This window comes from Callorhinus ursinus, unplaced genomic scaffold, assembly GCF_003265705.2.
Source record: "Callorhinus ursinus isolate GAN/ISIS: 27379988/994484 unplaced genomic scaffold, GSC_fseal_2.0 scaffold2, whole genome shotgun sequence".
Classification (NCBI taxonomy): Eukaryota; Metazoa; Chordata; class Mammalia; order Carnivora; family Otariidae; genus Callorhinus; species Callorhinus ursinus.
In genome coordinates this window covers 67,946,973-67,960,681 of record NW_027397064.1, presented here as the reverse complement: position 1 = coordinate 67,960,681, position 13,709 = coordinate 67,946,973, and the positions used below count along the sequence as shown (strand labels likewise).

The 13,709-nt window shown below is 34.5% G+C and overlaps 1 protein-coding gene across 3 annotated transcripts in view; it reads left to right on the top strand.

Moving 5' to 3' along the window:
* Positions 1-13,709, top strand: part of PSMD14 (proteasome 26S subunit, non-ATPase 14) — a 99,963-nt gene that overhangs the window by 57,599 nt on the left and 28,655 nt on the right. For all 3 annotated transcript variants that reach the window (XM_025853857.2, XM_073883418.1, XM_025853865.2), the window contains 2 exons: positions 3,152-3,222; positions 4,204-4,354. In XM_025853857.2, coding sequence (XP_025709642.1) covers positions 3,152-3,222; positions 4,204-4,354 — 222 coding nt within the window. The remainder of the gene's footprint in view (positions 1-3,151; positions 3,223-4,203; positions 4,355-13,709) is intronic.

Below are 13,709 nucleotides of genomic sequence, written 5' to 3'. Positions count from 1 at the left end.
AAAATCCATCATAAGATTAATGATAGAAATTTCTACCCTGAATGGAATTAAATCATTCATCTTTTAAATGCATGATGAATTCCCTGAAGGTCTACAAACTGAATGATGTTAGCATTAAATCCCTTAACTCATACTTTCAACTTTAACTAGTATAGCATACCAGATTTATAAGTTAGTTACCCTATAATAGTAGGGTATTAATTTGAACACTCCATTCAGAAGATTTTAGAGACTCTCTTAATTAGACTTTTAATTCACATGCGTTATCAAGTCCTCACATTTTATTCCTTTTGATTTGAAATATTGGACCCTGTTTTTTTATAGATGGTGATAAATGACTCTTAAGCTTTTCATATTCAAAATATTAAGTTTAAAGAAACCAAAAAAACTGGCAAACTTTAGTTCTTTTGCCCAGGTGTGGTAATTTCTTTATAGAGGAAGTATACTACATACAAATTTTAGAAGTCATTTACTTTACCTGTTTAGAATGCATTATTCTTCCCGGAAGATTTTTGTTTTGTTTTGCTATTTTGTTTAATGCATTGGACTTGTGTAAAAGGTGTGCATTTATGTCTAAAGAAAATGGCCAAAAAACAACAAGCATTCTGCCTTATAAAAACTACACACATATCCTTCTCATCTGTTTGCCTAGAAAAATATAACATGTATATTTTTCTGATGGTTGTGTTTTCTCTAATATGCAACATTTCTCTTACTGAGCCTTATAAAATAAACTAGATTAAAAAAATTGTCATAAAGCTTGTTTGCTTTGTTTGAGGCTCTTAACTGTAAGTATACCTTGATAAAGTAGATAATAGAGTAAAACAAGTTATATTTTTATTATTTATTATTTATTTACTTATTTACAGAGAGAGAGCACACACTGAGGGTTGGAGTGCAGAAGGAGAGGAAAAGAATCCTAAGTAGACTTCATGCTTGGCGGAGCCCTACATGGGGCTCAATCTCATGACCCTGAGACCATGACCTGAGCTGAAATCAAGAGTCGGCTGCTTAACCGACATAGCCACTCAGATGCCCAAGCATTTTAAAGATTTATTTATTATTATTTATTTGAGAGTAAGAGAGAGAGAGTGTGTGCGAGTTGGGGGAGGGGCAGAACGAGAGGGGGAGAGAGAGAATCTCAAGCAGACTCCCTGCTGAGCGTGGAGCCCGATGTGGGGCTTGATCCCAGGACCCATGAGATCATGACCTGAGCCTAAATCATAAGTCAGATGCTTAACCAACTGAGCTACCCAAGCGCCCCATTTTTTTAAGGTTTATTTATTTATTATTATTTATTTTAGAGGGAGAAAGAGAGGCCCCAGCATTTTAAATAGAGTAGTTACTACAGATTGCAGTGTATTTGTTAATAACGCAAAATATAGAAAATATGCAAATTTCTCTCCAAATGGACTAGTTTATTGAGCTAAACTAATTTAGATCTGATTTTGTCCACCTGGCTATCCATTGTATTTATTTTGTACATTTGGATATAGAGCAATATGCTACGTATTAACTAAAGATTTAGATTTATATCTTAGGCTATATTTTTAGGTCTTAGGCTACTTTTACCTATATTTATCTTTTCATGTCAGAATATGAAAAACAAAGTTAACTAGTATTTCTGTTACATGTGGTCCTTATCAATTATAATAAGGAGTTCTTAAGCTTTAATATCATTATTTCCTTGAAATGCTTGTTTGACAATATGAAATAGAAGATTTTTATCTTCGTGTTCATTCTGTGTAGTAGATTAGAAAGGGTTTTTTTGGCCCAGGAGTTAGCTAACTTTCTGTAAAGATGTATGTTTCTGTCTCATATTCTTGTGTTTTTTGTTTTTTTAATCACTTTAAAAATGTAAAAACCTATAGCAACAGATTGTATACCCCTGTTCTTGAGGATGCTTTCTCAACTGGAATTCAGATATTGTTTGTTTTGGTGGGAGGGAAGTGCTGATGTTAACTGGTGTATTGGGATAGATTAGAATTAAATTCCTGGTGTTAGAAGAAAGCCTTGTAGGAATTAAAATGGCAGTGATCTATCACTGGAGAGATGACATGAATGCCTTTAATTCTTCCATGTTCTAAAATTTTTTGGTTGAACTAGCAAGATAATGCAACATTTAAAAGACTTGGTTATAGATTGTCTCTAATGAGGAATGGGGGGGAGAGAGAATTTTTTTTTTTTTAAGATTTATTTATTTATTTGAGAGGGAGAGTGAGCGAGAGATAGAGCATGAGCAGGGGGAGGAGCAGAGGGAAAAAGAGAAGCAGACTCCCAGCTGATCAGGGAGCCCGATGTAGGGCTCTATCCCGGGACTCCGGGATCATGACCTGAGCTGAAGGCAGGCACTTAACCAACTGAGCCACCCAGATGCCCAGGAAAGAGAGAATCTTCATTCTTCAAAGTATTTATATTACCGAGGAAAAAGAAGACTTCAGGTTGTTGATTATTATAATAGCTGAAAAACTTTGGATGGGATGGAAGGGACATTGTGCTTATCGGGTATCAGAGATGGCATTTGAAAGTATGCTTGTCAAGATAGGTCTAAACAATGGGGCGCCTGGGTGGCTCAGACGTTAAGCATCTGCCTTCAGCTCGGATCATGATCCCAGGGTCCTGGGATCGAGCCCCGCGTCAGTCTCCCTGCTCAGCGGGATGCCTGCTTCTCCCTCTCCCACTCCCCCTGCTTGTGTTCCTTCTCTCACTGTGTCTTTCTGTCAAATAAATAAAATCTTTAAAAAAAAAAAAAAAGATAGGTCTAAACAAAAATGGTTCAATTGTTTGGTATTTCTGGTAGTGTGTGTGTGTGTGTGTGTGTGTATATGTGTGTGTGTTCGAATGCATGTGCACATATACGTAGCCATGGCCATAAGCTCTTAAAGGATCCTGAAAACTGTCTTAACTCATTAGCTAACAGCAGTTTGGTACTTGGCAGTTTTAGAAGTTTTATTAAAGTATGGCTTATAATTGAATGATACAAGTGGGAATCAATTATGAATATCCAAACCTATAAAATTATTTTGGTATCCCAAAATAATATGTATAGGGGGTTTTGGGGTAGCTTTTTGTTCATTTAGAGTGGATAAATGTTTGTGGATCTTTTTTCATAGTTCTAAAAGCTAATTATGTTTCTTTCTATCTAAACCAGGGTGTCAGTGTGGAGGCAGTTGATCCAGTATTCCAAGCCAAAATGTTAGATATGTTGAAGCAGACAGGAAGGTAAGTATTTTAACTGATTCTATAAAGGAATAATGGGAAATATTTTTAGAGATGTATTTCAAAAATCTGGATGTTTATGAATATCGTACCTAGGGAAAAAAAGCCATGTAGTTAATATAAAAGTATCACTCTAAATACTGTGTATCACCTACCTAGTATCTCTTTCTTCTCGAATCAGAGAAATTTGCCAATGAGAAAATTATCTCATGTTAAAATTCTCAACCATCACATAGTACGCTTGGGCCGTAGCTTCCCTGTTTAGCATATGGAGTTACTTTCTAGTCACTTATAATTGAAAGAGTTTGTATGTTCCAGGTATTGGAACTAAGTAAGGTTCTGAATATTTAATTATATTAGGCATGTGATTTTTAAAGAGAGAGAAAGTAGAATTCAAATATTCTTCAAGCCCCTCCCCCCAGGTTAAATCTCAATAGTTGTCATTCTCTTGCTCAAATTCTTCTACTGTGGAAGAAACTTCAAAATTATTGTTAGCAAAAGGCTCAGCAGCTGAGCAGAACAGTGCAAATTGGTTTTTGACTGAGTTCCTAGTTCTACTGCTGGTTTAATTGATATTTAATCCTTTCACAACAGTGGATCCTGGTGTCCATTGTTAAAAATGTACTCTGCCTGGAAAATCCAACTCCCAGATCTAAGGAGTTAAAGAGTAGATATTTACTTGAATGCTGAAAGGGTAAAACTGGCTCAGAGAAAGTGTGGTAACAAGGTGAAAAACTGAAAGCCTTATCTACCACTGCTAATGTGCATCTCTTAATGATAGCACTCCTTTGTCATGCTTATTCATTTCCATGTTTTCTGGGTAATATGGTGTATGATTTCAGTGTTTCTAATGGTGCTTTTTTCACACCTGTGTGTTTTTCATCTCTTCTTAATTTATACCCTGTTAGTGTGTTGTTTCTTTTCATATCATAAACGTGTATTACTTGTTCTGTTCTGAACCGCTGAATGCCCTCTTTGTTTCAGGCCTGAGATGGTTGTTGGTTGGTATCACAGTCACCCTGGCTTTGGTTGTTGGCTTTCTGGTGTGGATATCAACACTCAGCAGAGCTTTGAAGCCTTGTCGGAGAGAGCTGTGGCAGTGGTTGTGGACCCCATTCAGAGTGTAAAAGGAAAGGTAGAGTAGATTCTATCTTTATTAGCATCTACTGCCACATTCTGTTTACACATACATTAAATTAAAATTTCTTTTGTTTAAAGCAGGATTCTTACACAGAAAAACCTTGTCTGTGTACTTAAACAAAAAACCTGTACAAGTTGAAAAATGTGTTGTCTTGGTATGATTAGCAATATAACCACTTAGAGATTTGTTTCTACTTCAATCAGCTATTGCCTAACCATAAATGTTTATTTTTAAGTTTGTTTGTATTTCATAGATTTAGAAATGTGAAACCATACTAAAAGCCTGCTGTACACATTTTATTAATATTTTAATAAACATTGTTCTACCTTCCTTTACTTTAAAATGGTGAATTTGGGATTGGCACATTTTATGTATCTAGTTAAAGATACTGTTTTGCATACATTGTGCAGGACATATTCTGGAGTTGGATGTTCCAAATATTTTAGACAATGAAAACTTGACCCAAAGACTTGGTATCAGCCATTCGCATTTTTGGAGTGAGGACACAGATGAATGATTAAATATCCTAAGTGATTATGAAAAGAGATTAACTTGCAAAGCATATTGGGTTATAGTTGTTCTTTGTTGAAATCTTTTGTTCTTGTTTAGTTCTTTTTTTCTCCCCCCCTTCGTTCTCTCTCTCTCTCTTTCTTTTTTTTATTTCTTTCTTTCTAGCCCCATATGCCATTTTCCTATTTCCTGCCTCATGACAGCAGGGAGCAGCTCTATTATCACCTTCACAGAGCTGTCTGCAAATGTGAGAGGCAATTCGATTTTGCTCAACCACAGGGAGAGTGGATTAGAAAAACTACAGAACATACAGAAATTGGCTAGGTGGTTACTGCTTTAAAATACTGCTGAGGTGTCTTGTTTGAGCATGTACTTCCATTGTAGTGTAGAATAATTGTTAAAATAAAATCACAATACATTTATGGAATCCTTTTTATGCAGCTTTTACAAATAATTTTTAGAGCACTTAAAAATAAATATTAGCTTGCTATCTATCAGACCTGGAGTTTGCTAGTATTGCAGATCACATTTACATCTGCTCACCAGCTCAAACAAACTAAATATGGCTGTTAAACATGGAGTTTTTATCTGTCATGATTTGAAGTTGAACACTTTCTGACATCATATTATTATGATGAATAAAAATTGAGGCCTTCTCTAAATCATGATCCTATTAGATGTGATTTAGCTTTTCAGAGGTGGAATCTAGCACAAAAACAGTAATAATAGAAACCAATATACTAGACAATTCAGAATGGATTACTTCTGATGCTTGCTGTATACCTATATTTCAGTTTACTTTTTTTAACTAAGTATATTGTTACTTAACTGTACAGATAAAAAGAGTTGAAAATCCTTGACTTTTGTTAGTTTTATGAATTAAAGTACAGTATAATACTTCTTAAATTTAATTCCTGATAATTAAGGTATCTTTTTAATAACTCACATTAACTCATTTAAGTAATAATTATCATTTTAGAAATATAACAGAATTATTTGATTAAGTCTCTCCACAATATTTACAAAAAATAATTGAAGCTTAATGTTAAATATAATTAGAGTTCTATTTTGTAGTATTAGTGTATCTGACTTTTTATGATACTTGACTCGTGATGGTGGCGACTTTGAAAAGGAAAATATAAACTTAAATACAATGAAAGAATACATTCTCAAAACTGAATATAAATAAATATGTATTTTTAGTTATCTTATTTATAGTGTCTTAAATGCGTTTTAATTTATATTATATAACTGGAATTTGCATTATTTCTAATTAATCATAATTCATGTTAAAAGAATGAAATTCATTTAAAAATATACTTGTATGACGTGACTGTTGTCATGTGGTAAAATGTAGTTATTTTTTCAAAATAATATATCTAAAATTACTTTATAAAATCATAGGTATCACTGTCTAGGTTTATATGTCATGAAAAAATATTTTTGAAAAATTAAGTATAATACTTGTCACTGATGATTCACATCACTTCTTGTACCTAACATGTAGATTTATACAATTTCATGACCTGAAATAAGGATCCAGTTCTTTCTCAATAATGTAACTTCATCTATAGGATGTCAGAGTTTGGTTATAATTTATGGTTATTTTAGTGTCAGGACCTCTCAAAACTGTGAGCCAAATTAAATGCTAGTAAATCAAGAATATAAACTTTCAAAAAATGAAGAATAGCATAGGATTCTCCCTCCCCCTTCCCCGAATGTGATTTATTAGAGCTATCAAAATATTTAGTAAGACAATGATTAGATCAAGAGTTAAAATGACAGTCTATATGTAAATTATTCAGTTGAGACTCTGTTCACTTAATACCTCTTTCCTGTAAGTTTTATATTTTCATTTTTATAAATCCCAATATTATCTATTTTTGAGTGATTAGGTAAGCACTGAATCTTTGTAATCTCATTAATTCATAATGTTTGATTTCCTTTTATAGTGACTTGATTGTATCTTTATGGAATTATTGCTGTGTGCCAGGTATTGTGGTGATAAATATTTCAACTTGTCTCATGTATTCTTTAGTAATTCTGGAGATTCCATTACTTCTCCATTTTATCAATGAAATGGGAAAAAAAATTAGGGTCAAAGAGATTACTTTGCCCAAAATTATAGCATTATTAAGCAGCAGAACAAGGATACAAATCAGGTCTATAAAATTTCAGAGCTCAAGCTGTTTTACTGGCTCTTTAATATTAGACACTTATGAACTATGTAATTAGAGTAACTCAGGATTGGAAAATGAGTACCATAGGTCATTGCAAAACTTTTTCTGATATGGATAGATACCATTCCCTTCAGTATAAGTCAGGGTAAGGGGCTACACATTTTAGCTAAGTTCTCAATAGTTCACTTTACTATTTATAGTAGTTACTATGTATTAATTGATTTTCCTCATACAGTATTTGTTGTATTAATTTTAAAAAACAATTTAGACAGACTCATTCCTGTCAGCTTTTGCGACATCCCTGGGACCAAACGTTGAGACCTACATAAATAATAAGATATACTATATGATAAAGAATCTATAGCACTCTGTATATTATATAATCCTGTAAATGTTCAAAAATGTTCAAAAATGTCCTGTAAATGTAAAAAATGTTTAAAAGGTGGAAAATGATAACATGTATAATTTAAATGGAGAGTAAGCTGTAGAAATTACTGATGAGCTTGACTCTAAACTTGTCAGTGAAATAGTTTTTAAAATTTTGTTTTAGTTTATTTGTAAAATACACATATTCAAATATTTTAAGCTTCAGTTCTTAAGTAGTAAAGTTGCAGCCTCTTGCTTAAAGTTTTTTATCTTGTTTATTCAGCCCACAACTGGACTTGATCCAGCAGCAGATTTAGAAGTTAATTTAGCTTATAATATGATTATACTTCTTTAGGGCAAAAAGAATGATGACTTTTTGCAAAGTCATAAAACTACCATGCAACTATTACTACTTTTGAGAACCTATTTTCTTATCACAATTCCTGTCAGTAAAATGGTCATATGTTACCTGCTAACTGATATCAATCTTTGTGTTTGTTCTCTATTTTGAAAACATTAAAAGAAAAAACCCACTAGTAACCCTTTAGTCCAAATAAATCTTCACACTGGTTGAATTTTCTTGAGAAATTTTTATTCAGTCTGGTCAGAAATAACTTATCAGCAGGTGTTTCTTAAGTACACCTCATCTTGCCTGTGTGCTAATGATTCTGGTATATAAAATAGATAAAAAACCAGTCTTTGTCATTTTGAGAAGTTAAGTCATATACATTTAGTATATGCCAGATAACATATATCTAGTGAGCCAGATAACATTTTGCCAATTATGTGCTGATAATCCTGCATTGAATATTGATAGAATACAAATTACACTGATACTGCTTTGTTTCTATAACTAAGTATTAAATTGATTGCTAGAGAGAGAAATAATTCAACAAATACTTAATCAGAACCTTGTATGTGCCAATTTGCAATAAAGTAGTAATTGTGTAGCAAACATAGTAAATGCAAATTGGAAGAAGAGAGAAATTGGTATGGCTGCACAAAGTAAGTGAAGCTTGGACTGAGCTTTGATAGGCAGGCGGGACGTCACTCAGAAAAGAGAAGTTTGTCCTTCTGGAGAAGAATGTAGAAATAATTCTATTCCAGGTGGTATACTTACTTACCTCTTTGTTCATGCTTTTCTCACAGATATTTTAGAATGTAAAATGAGTAGTTTTTGATGTTGTTATTGTTATCTTTATTCAGCATTTTATAAAAAAATGGGGCTTTGAAAAGTAAATGCAAATATAGGAGGAAAGGGGCGCCTGGGTGGCTGAATCGTTAAGCGTCTGCCTTCGGCTCAGGTCATGATCCCAGGGTCCTGGGATCGAGTCCCACATCGGGCTCCCTGCTCAGCGGGAAGCCTGCTTCTCCCTCTCCCACTCCCCCTGCTTGTGTTCCTGCTCTCGATGTCTCTCTCTGTCAAATAAATAAATAAAATCTTTAAAAAAAAATAGAGGAAAGGATTAGGGAATGAATATTATGAGAGTTTACCTTTTGAGAGATTTGTAAGATTTTATCTTTTTCAGGGTAAATGGGGGCAAATATTTTACTTATCCAAAAGTTTTGTATTAGAAGCTTTAAGGTGGTGGAGATTGTATAAACTACTCAAAAATAGTTTTGTTTTAGCTTTTTCTTATTGTTAAAAAATACATATCATAAAGGCAGGGCATAGAGGAATGAAGAGCACAGGCTTTGGGATCAGGGCTGCAGTCGAATCCCCTTCTTATCTCTTTATCTCTTCTTTATAGTATAACTTTGAGCAAGTTATCTAATCTTGAGCTTCAGTTTTCTCATCTATAAAACAGGGCTTTTAGTACGTATTTCCCAGTATTATGAAGTGATACGTCGTGAGCCGAGTGCCCCTGCCATATAGGAGATGTGCAATAAACATTTTATTCTCAAGATTAAATTAATTGCAACTTAGGGGTGCCTGAGTGGCTCAGTCGGTTAAGCATCTACCTTCAGCTCAGGTTGTGATCCCAGGACCCTGCGCCGGGCTCCCTGCTCAGTGGGGAGCCTGCTTCTCCTTCTCCCTCTGTCTCCCAGCTTGTGCGCTCTCACTCTGTATCTCAAATAAATAAATAAAATCTTTTAAAAAAAATAAATTAATTGCTATTAAATACATTAACAACTAGCATATTTTAAAATATAGAATATAAATATTTCTCTTTTTTTAAAGATTTTATTTATTCATTTGACAGAGAGAGAAACAGCGAGAGAGGGCACACAGCAGGGGGAGTGGGAGAGGGAGAAGCAGGCTTCCTGCCGAGCAGGGAGCCCGATGTGGGGCGCCATCCCAGGACCCTGGGATCATGACCTGAGCCGAAGGCAGATGCTTAATGACTGAGCCACCCAGGCGCACCTAGAATATGAGTATTTCTGAGAATTTTATTAAGAACAAGTCTGTAACTGTGTTGCTCACTTTAAGAAGGTAAGAGTGATGACTACAAAAGAAATGAAAACTTTCCCTTGTATTTTGTATCTCCTAATTTAAGAATACTCTTCTGAATCAGCAGATTTTTTTTTTTTTTACTGAGCACTTACTATTTTTCTGACATATTTCTCTAGGACATGCTGATGGAGAGAAAAATACATACATTAAAATTCTGGCCTTTGAGGTGATTAATGTCTCCCATCCAAGTACTAACCAGCCCCCACCCTGCTTAGCTTCTGAGATCAGACAAGACTGGGAGCGTTCAGGGTGGTATCTGAGGTAGTGAAAGATACTTAGAATACCTGTTGTCCATAAGATTTTCTTTTGATCAGTATCCCGTAAGGGTCAGTTAGGGCTGGATAGTCCTACTCTCAAATTGTATACACATACACACACCTTTTCTTCATCTAGTTTTCCAGATTGCAAGAGAAAAATAGAAAATAGGACACATAAAAATTCTATTTCTACTCCTAATATAGCTCTGTGAGCATACCCATCCAACTCTTGGAACAAGTTTAGTTACTATATTATCTTTTGTTTGCTTCCTGTTTTACACTCTTATTATCAGAAATTGTCAACTAGGAATGTTAAAGCAATTTTATGTTTAAAGTTCTAAGAAACATAAATCTTATATAGAACTAATAGTATCGTTCTTTTAATTTATAGTTTCTGTGTTAATAATTGTGTCTTTGAGCTACTTTATTATTGTTTAGTACTTGCTATGTATTTTGAGTGATAGAAATCTGTTTCAAATTAGTTCAAATTAAGCTGTTTCAGTAAAGATAAAGGAAACCTTTAAAACTCTTCCCATTACTTATAAAAATATTATTGACTTTTGATTCTGAAATACTTTTCTTTCCCCAATCTAGTGATGCTTGATCATTCTCCAGATACTTACTGATCAGTACTGTGTCACAGGCATACACTGGAGACGTAAAGAACAAGATCTACTCCTTGTTGTTAATGCCAGTATTGTACCAGCAAATGCGAACTATGACATTGTATAAGAAGCCTTTCCCTAGCCCATATATTTTAATAAGTTCTTATCATATGTTTAATATGTTCTTATCATTGTAATTTCCTAAATAAGTTAGGATTGATTATTGTGCTAGATATTCTTGTAGGTCATAGTTGATTCCTCAGTGATTATTCTTAGATGACTAGTAAGCTGATTAATAGATACCCACTGCCACTTTTTACATTCCAAATTGCTTTACTGGATGAAGTTTTTATTCTGAACTAAACTAAACAGAGGTCAGTGCTTTGTGATGTTTGGGGTTTTTCAGTTCAGTATGCAATGGGTAAGTATTTTATGAATTCAAAACTGAGCAGTGATAAAGAAATGGTAAGTATATATTTTGTAAAGCTAGTGATTAGATTTTTATAGAAAACAAATGCCCTGCCCCTTTTTGAAGGAAAAATAAACATGAATGGTAAAACTTTATATAAAATGCTTTCTTTGGAGCTCTTGATTTAATACATATTTATTCTGTAACATTATGTATGCCAGGTACTCTGCTGGGGAATGGGTATTTGATGGCAAATAAGACGCAAACCTTGCTGTCAAGTAACTGAATCTAATAGTAGTCTTTTCTTGCTTTTGTGTTAGGAGAAAGTGTTACATCAAATAGCTTGGTGATGAAGAGTACTAGCTTTGGCATGCTGTGTATGTACAAATCATAGTGGTATCACTTTGCTGGTTGTGTCATTAATTTATCCAAGTTCTCTGAGCCTCCATTTTTCTCATGCATAAATTATGAATATTAATACCTGCCTCTTGGGTCTTCAGAGGCTTACACAAGATAATTTCTGTACAATATTTAATTAATAAGCTCAGTAAATATATATAAAAGTGATACACAACCAAGTATTAACTTTTACATATTTTTCTTGCAAAAATGACCGTGGCTACTGAGAGATGGTAGTTTGAAGGTTATATTTGCATTTTTTTTTTGAAGATGATGTTAAAGCACAAGCAGTGTATGTAAGTCCTTTATTCCCCTTATCCAGCTGCCTTACTACCTTGTTAACATGGTTGAGCTCTTTTAGTCTCTAAAGCTTAATTTCTTTCCTTTTTGGGGAACTGTCAATAAGCATACCAACTGTATTGCTTTAGTTTGTGTACCAGAAAGGAATCTGAAGTCACTTGCTCATTTTATATAGGCTAGGTGAGTAGCCACCAGATAGAATTGGTATTCTGGTATCAGACCAGTGACCCAGAGGTGATAGTCTCTGGTAGCTCATAAATAGTCTAGTTCAGTTTTTAAGTTTAGTGTTTATTTGTCACTGTCTAGAAATATCTGTTTTACAGGAGTGTCAAGATTCTAGGGATATTGTTACTTTTAAAAAGAGATAATAATATTGGGTATAACTGTATACTTTTAAAAAAAACTTTAATTAGGAATTTTTCTAAGGAAATAGATGTCTTTAAATGTTTCTCCCTAATTTTCTTTTCTTTTTTAAAATATTTTCTTTAAGTAATCTCTATCCCCAGGGTGGGGCTTGAACTCACAACCCCAAGATTAGGAGTTGCATGGTCTTCTGACTGAGCCAGCCAGGTGCTCCCTCCCTAATTTTCTATTGATGTTTTCATATGTCGAGTGTCTGGATATGTGGTTTTGGGAGTAGCTTTTTTCTAACTTTAACACTCTGTTGCAGTAACAGTACTCCGCTGTTTACCAGATCAGTTGGGGTGCTCCAAGAAGCAGGTTCCAAATGGGATGAGCTGTGCAAGAGATTTATTTGGGTAAATACCTGTGATGGATAAAGGGGACAGCAGTACAGGTGCGACCCTGTGGAAGGAGAAAAGGAAGGTAGAATTGGGAATTCGGTACAATTGGGAAGGTAGGCACAGTATCAGACTATACAGCATGTTTCTGAGAAAGTTTCAGCCAGACTGATGGGGAGTCCTTGAGACAAAGTTGCCCTTTAGAGGAATCCTTCCTCTGTTTGGCAGGAATGGCTAGTTTCTAGTACCCCCAATTTGCCCAGTCATTACCTGGGAGTAGCCCGAGGGAAACATGACCTGGGGTGAACTCCCAGAAGATCCAAAGGTCTAGCATGTGGAGGTGGTGAGTCAGCCATGCTCTCTGCAGCAGCTTCTGTTGAACAGAGGTCTGAGCTAGGCAACTCTGTGACTGCCACCGTTAATAACACTGAGAAATACGGTGGCAGGTATACATGTATTTTATTTAATCTTATCGCCAACTCCGTGAGGTGTCATTCATGAGCAAATGGAGAGACATTGAGAGCGTAAATAACTTATCCTGGATTACTGAGCTAGCTAGTGGTAGAACAGAATTGTAACTTAGGCAGGATTCTGACTCCAGGGTCTCAAACATTTAAGTACCTATTACCAGACTGACTACATGCATACCCTAAAAAATTCTGCTGAACTTTATGATTTAACTATATTCTTTTTATAAAGTTTTATGAATCTGAAAAGTCTAATTACCTTTTGCCATACTAGTTTCTAAAGATCCATTTGTTTTCATTAAGGCATACATGTTCAGAACTTGCGCTTTACTGTTTGAATTTTGATGCATGTCTTCACTTGTCAAGAAAAGTACATTATGCTAGTTACACCCCATCCCCCTTCTCCCCCAGTATATTGAAGTTGTACTACAGATCTCTAGCTACAGTAAGCAGTTCTCCAAGGATGAGGAAAGAGAATGTACATACACATAGGAATTTCTTTTCCAGAGCTAAAATTGACATTTTATAAATAATTTCCGTGTTGCAAACTTGAGACTAAGAAATCACAGCAATTCAGTGATATGCATTTGGCATGAGTCAGTTTTAGTTCTTAGTGCTTTTCATTGGAAATGGCATAAAAAGTAAGATTTCTTTGAATTTT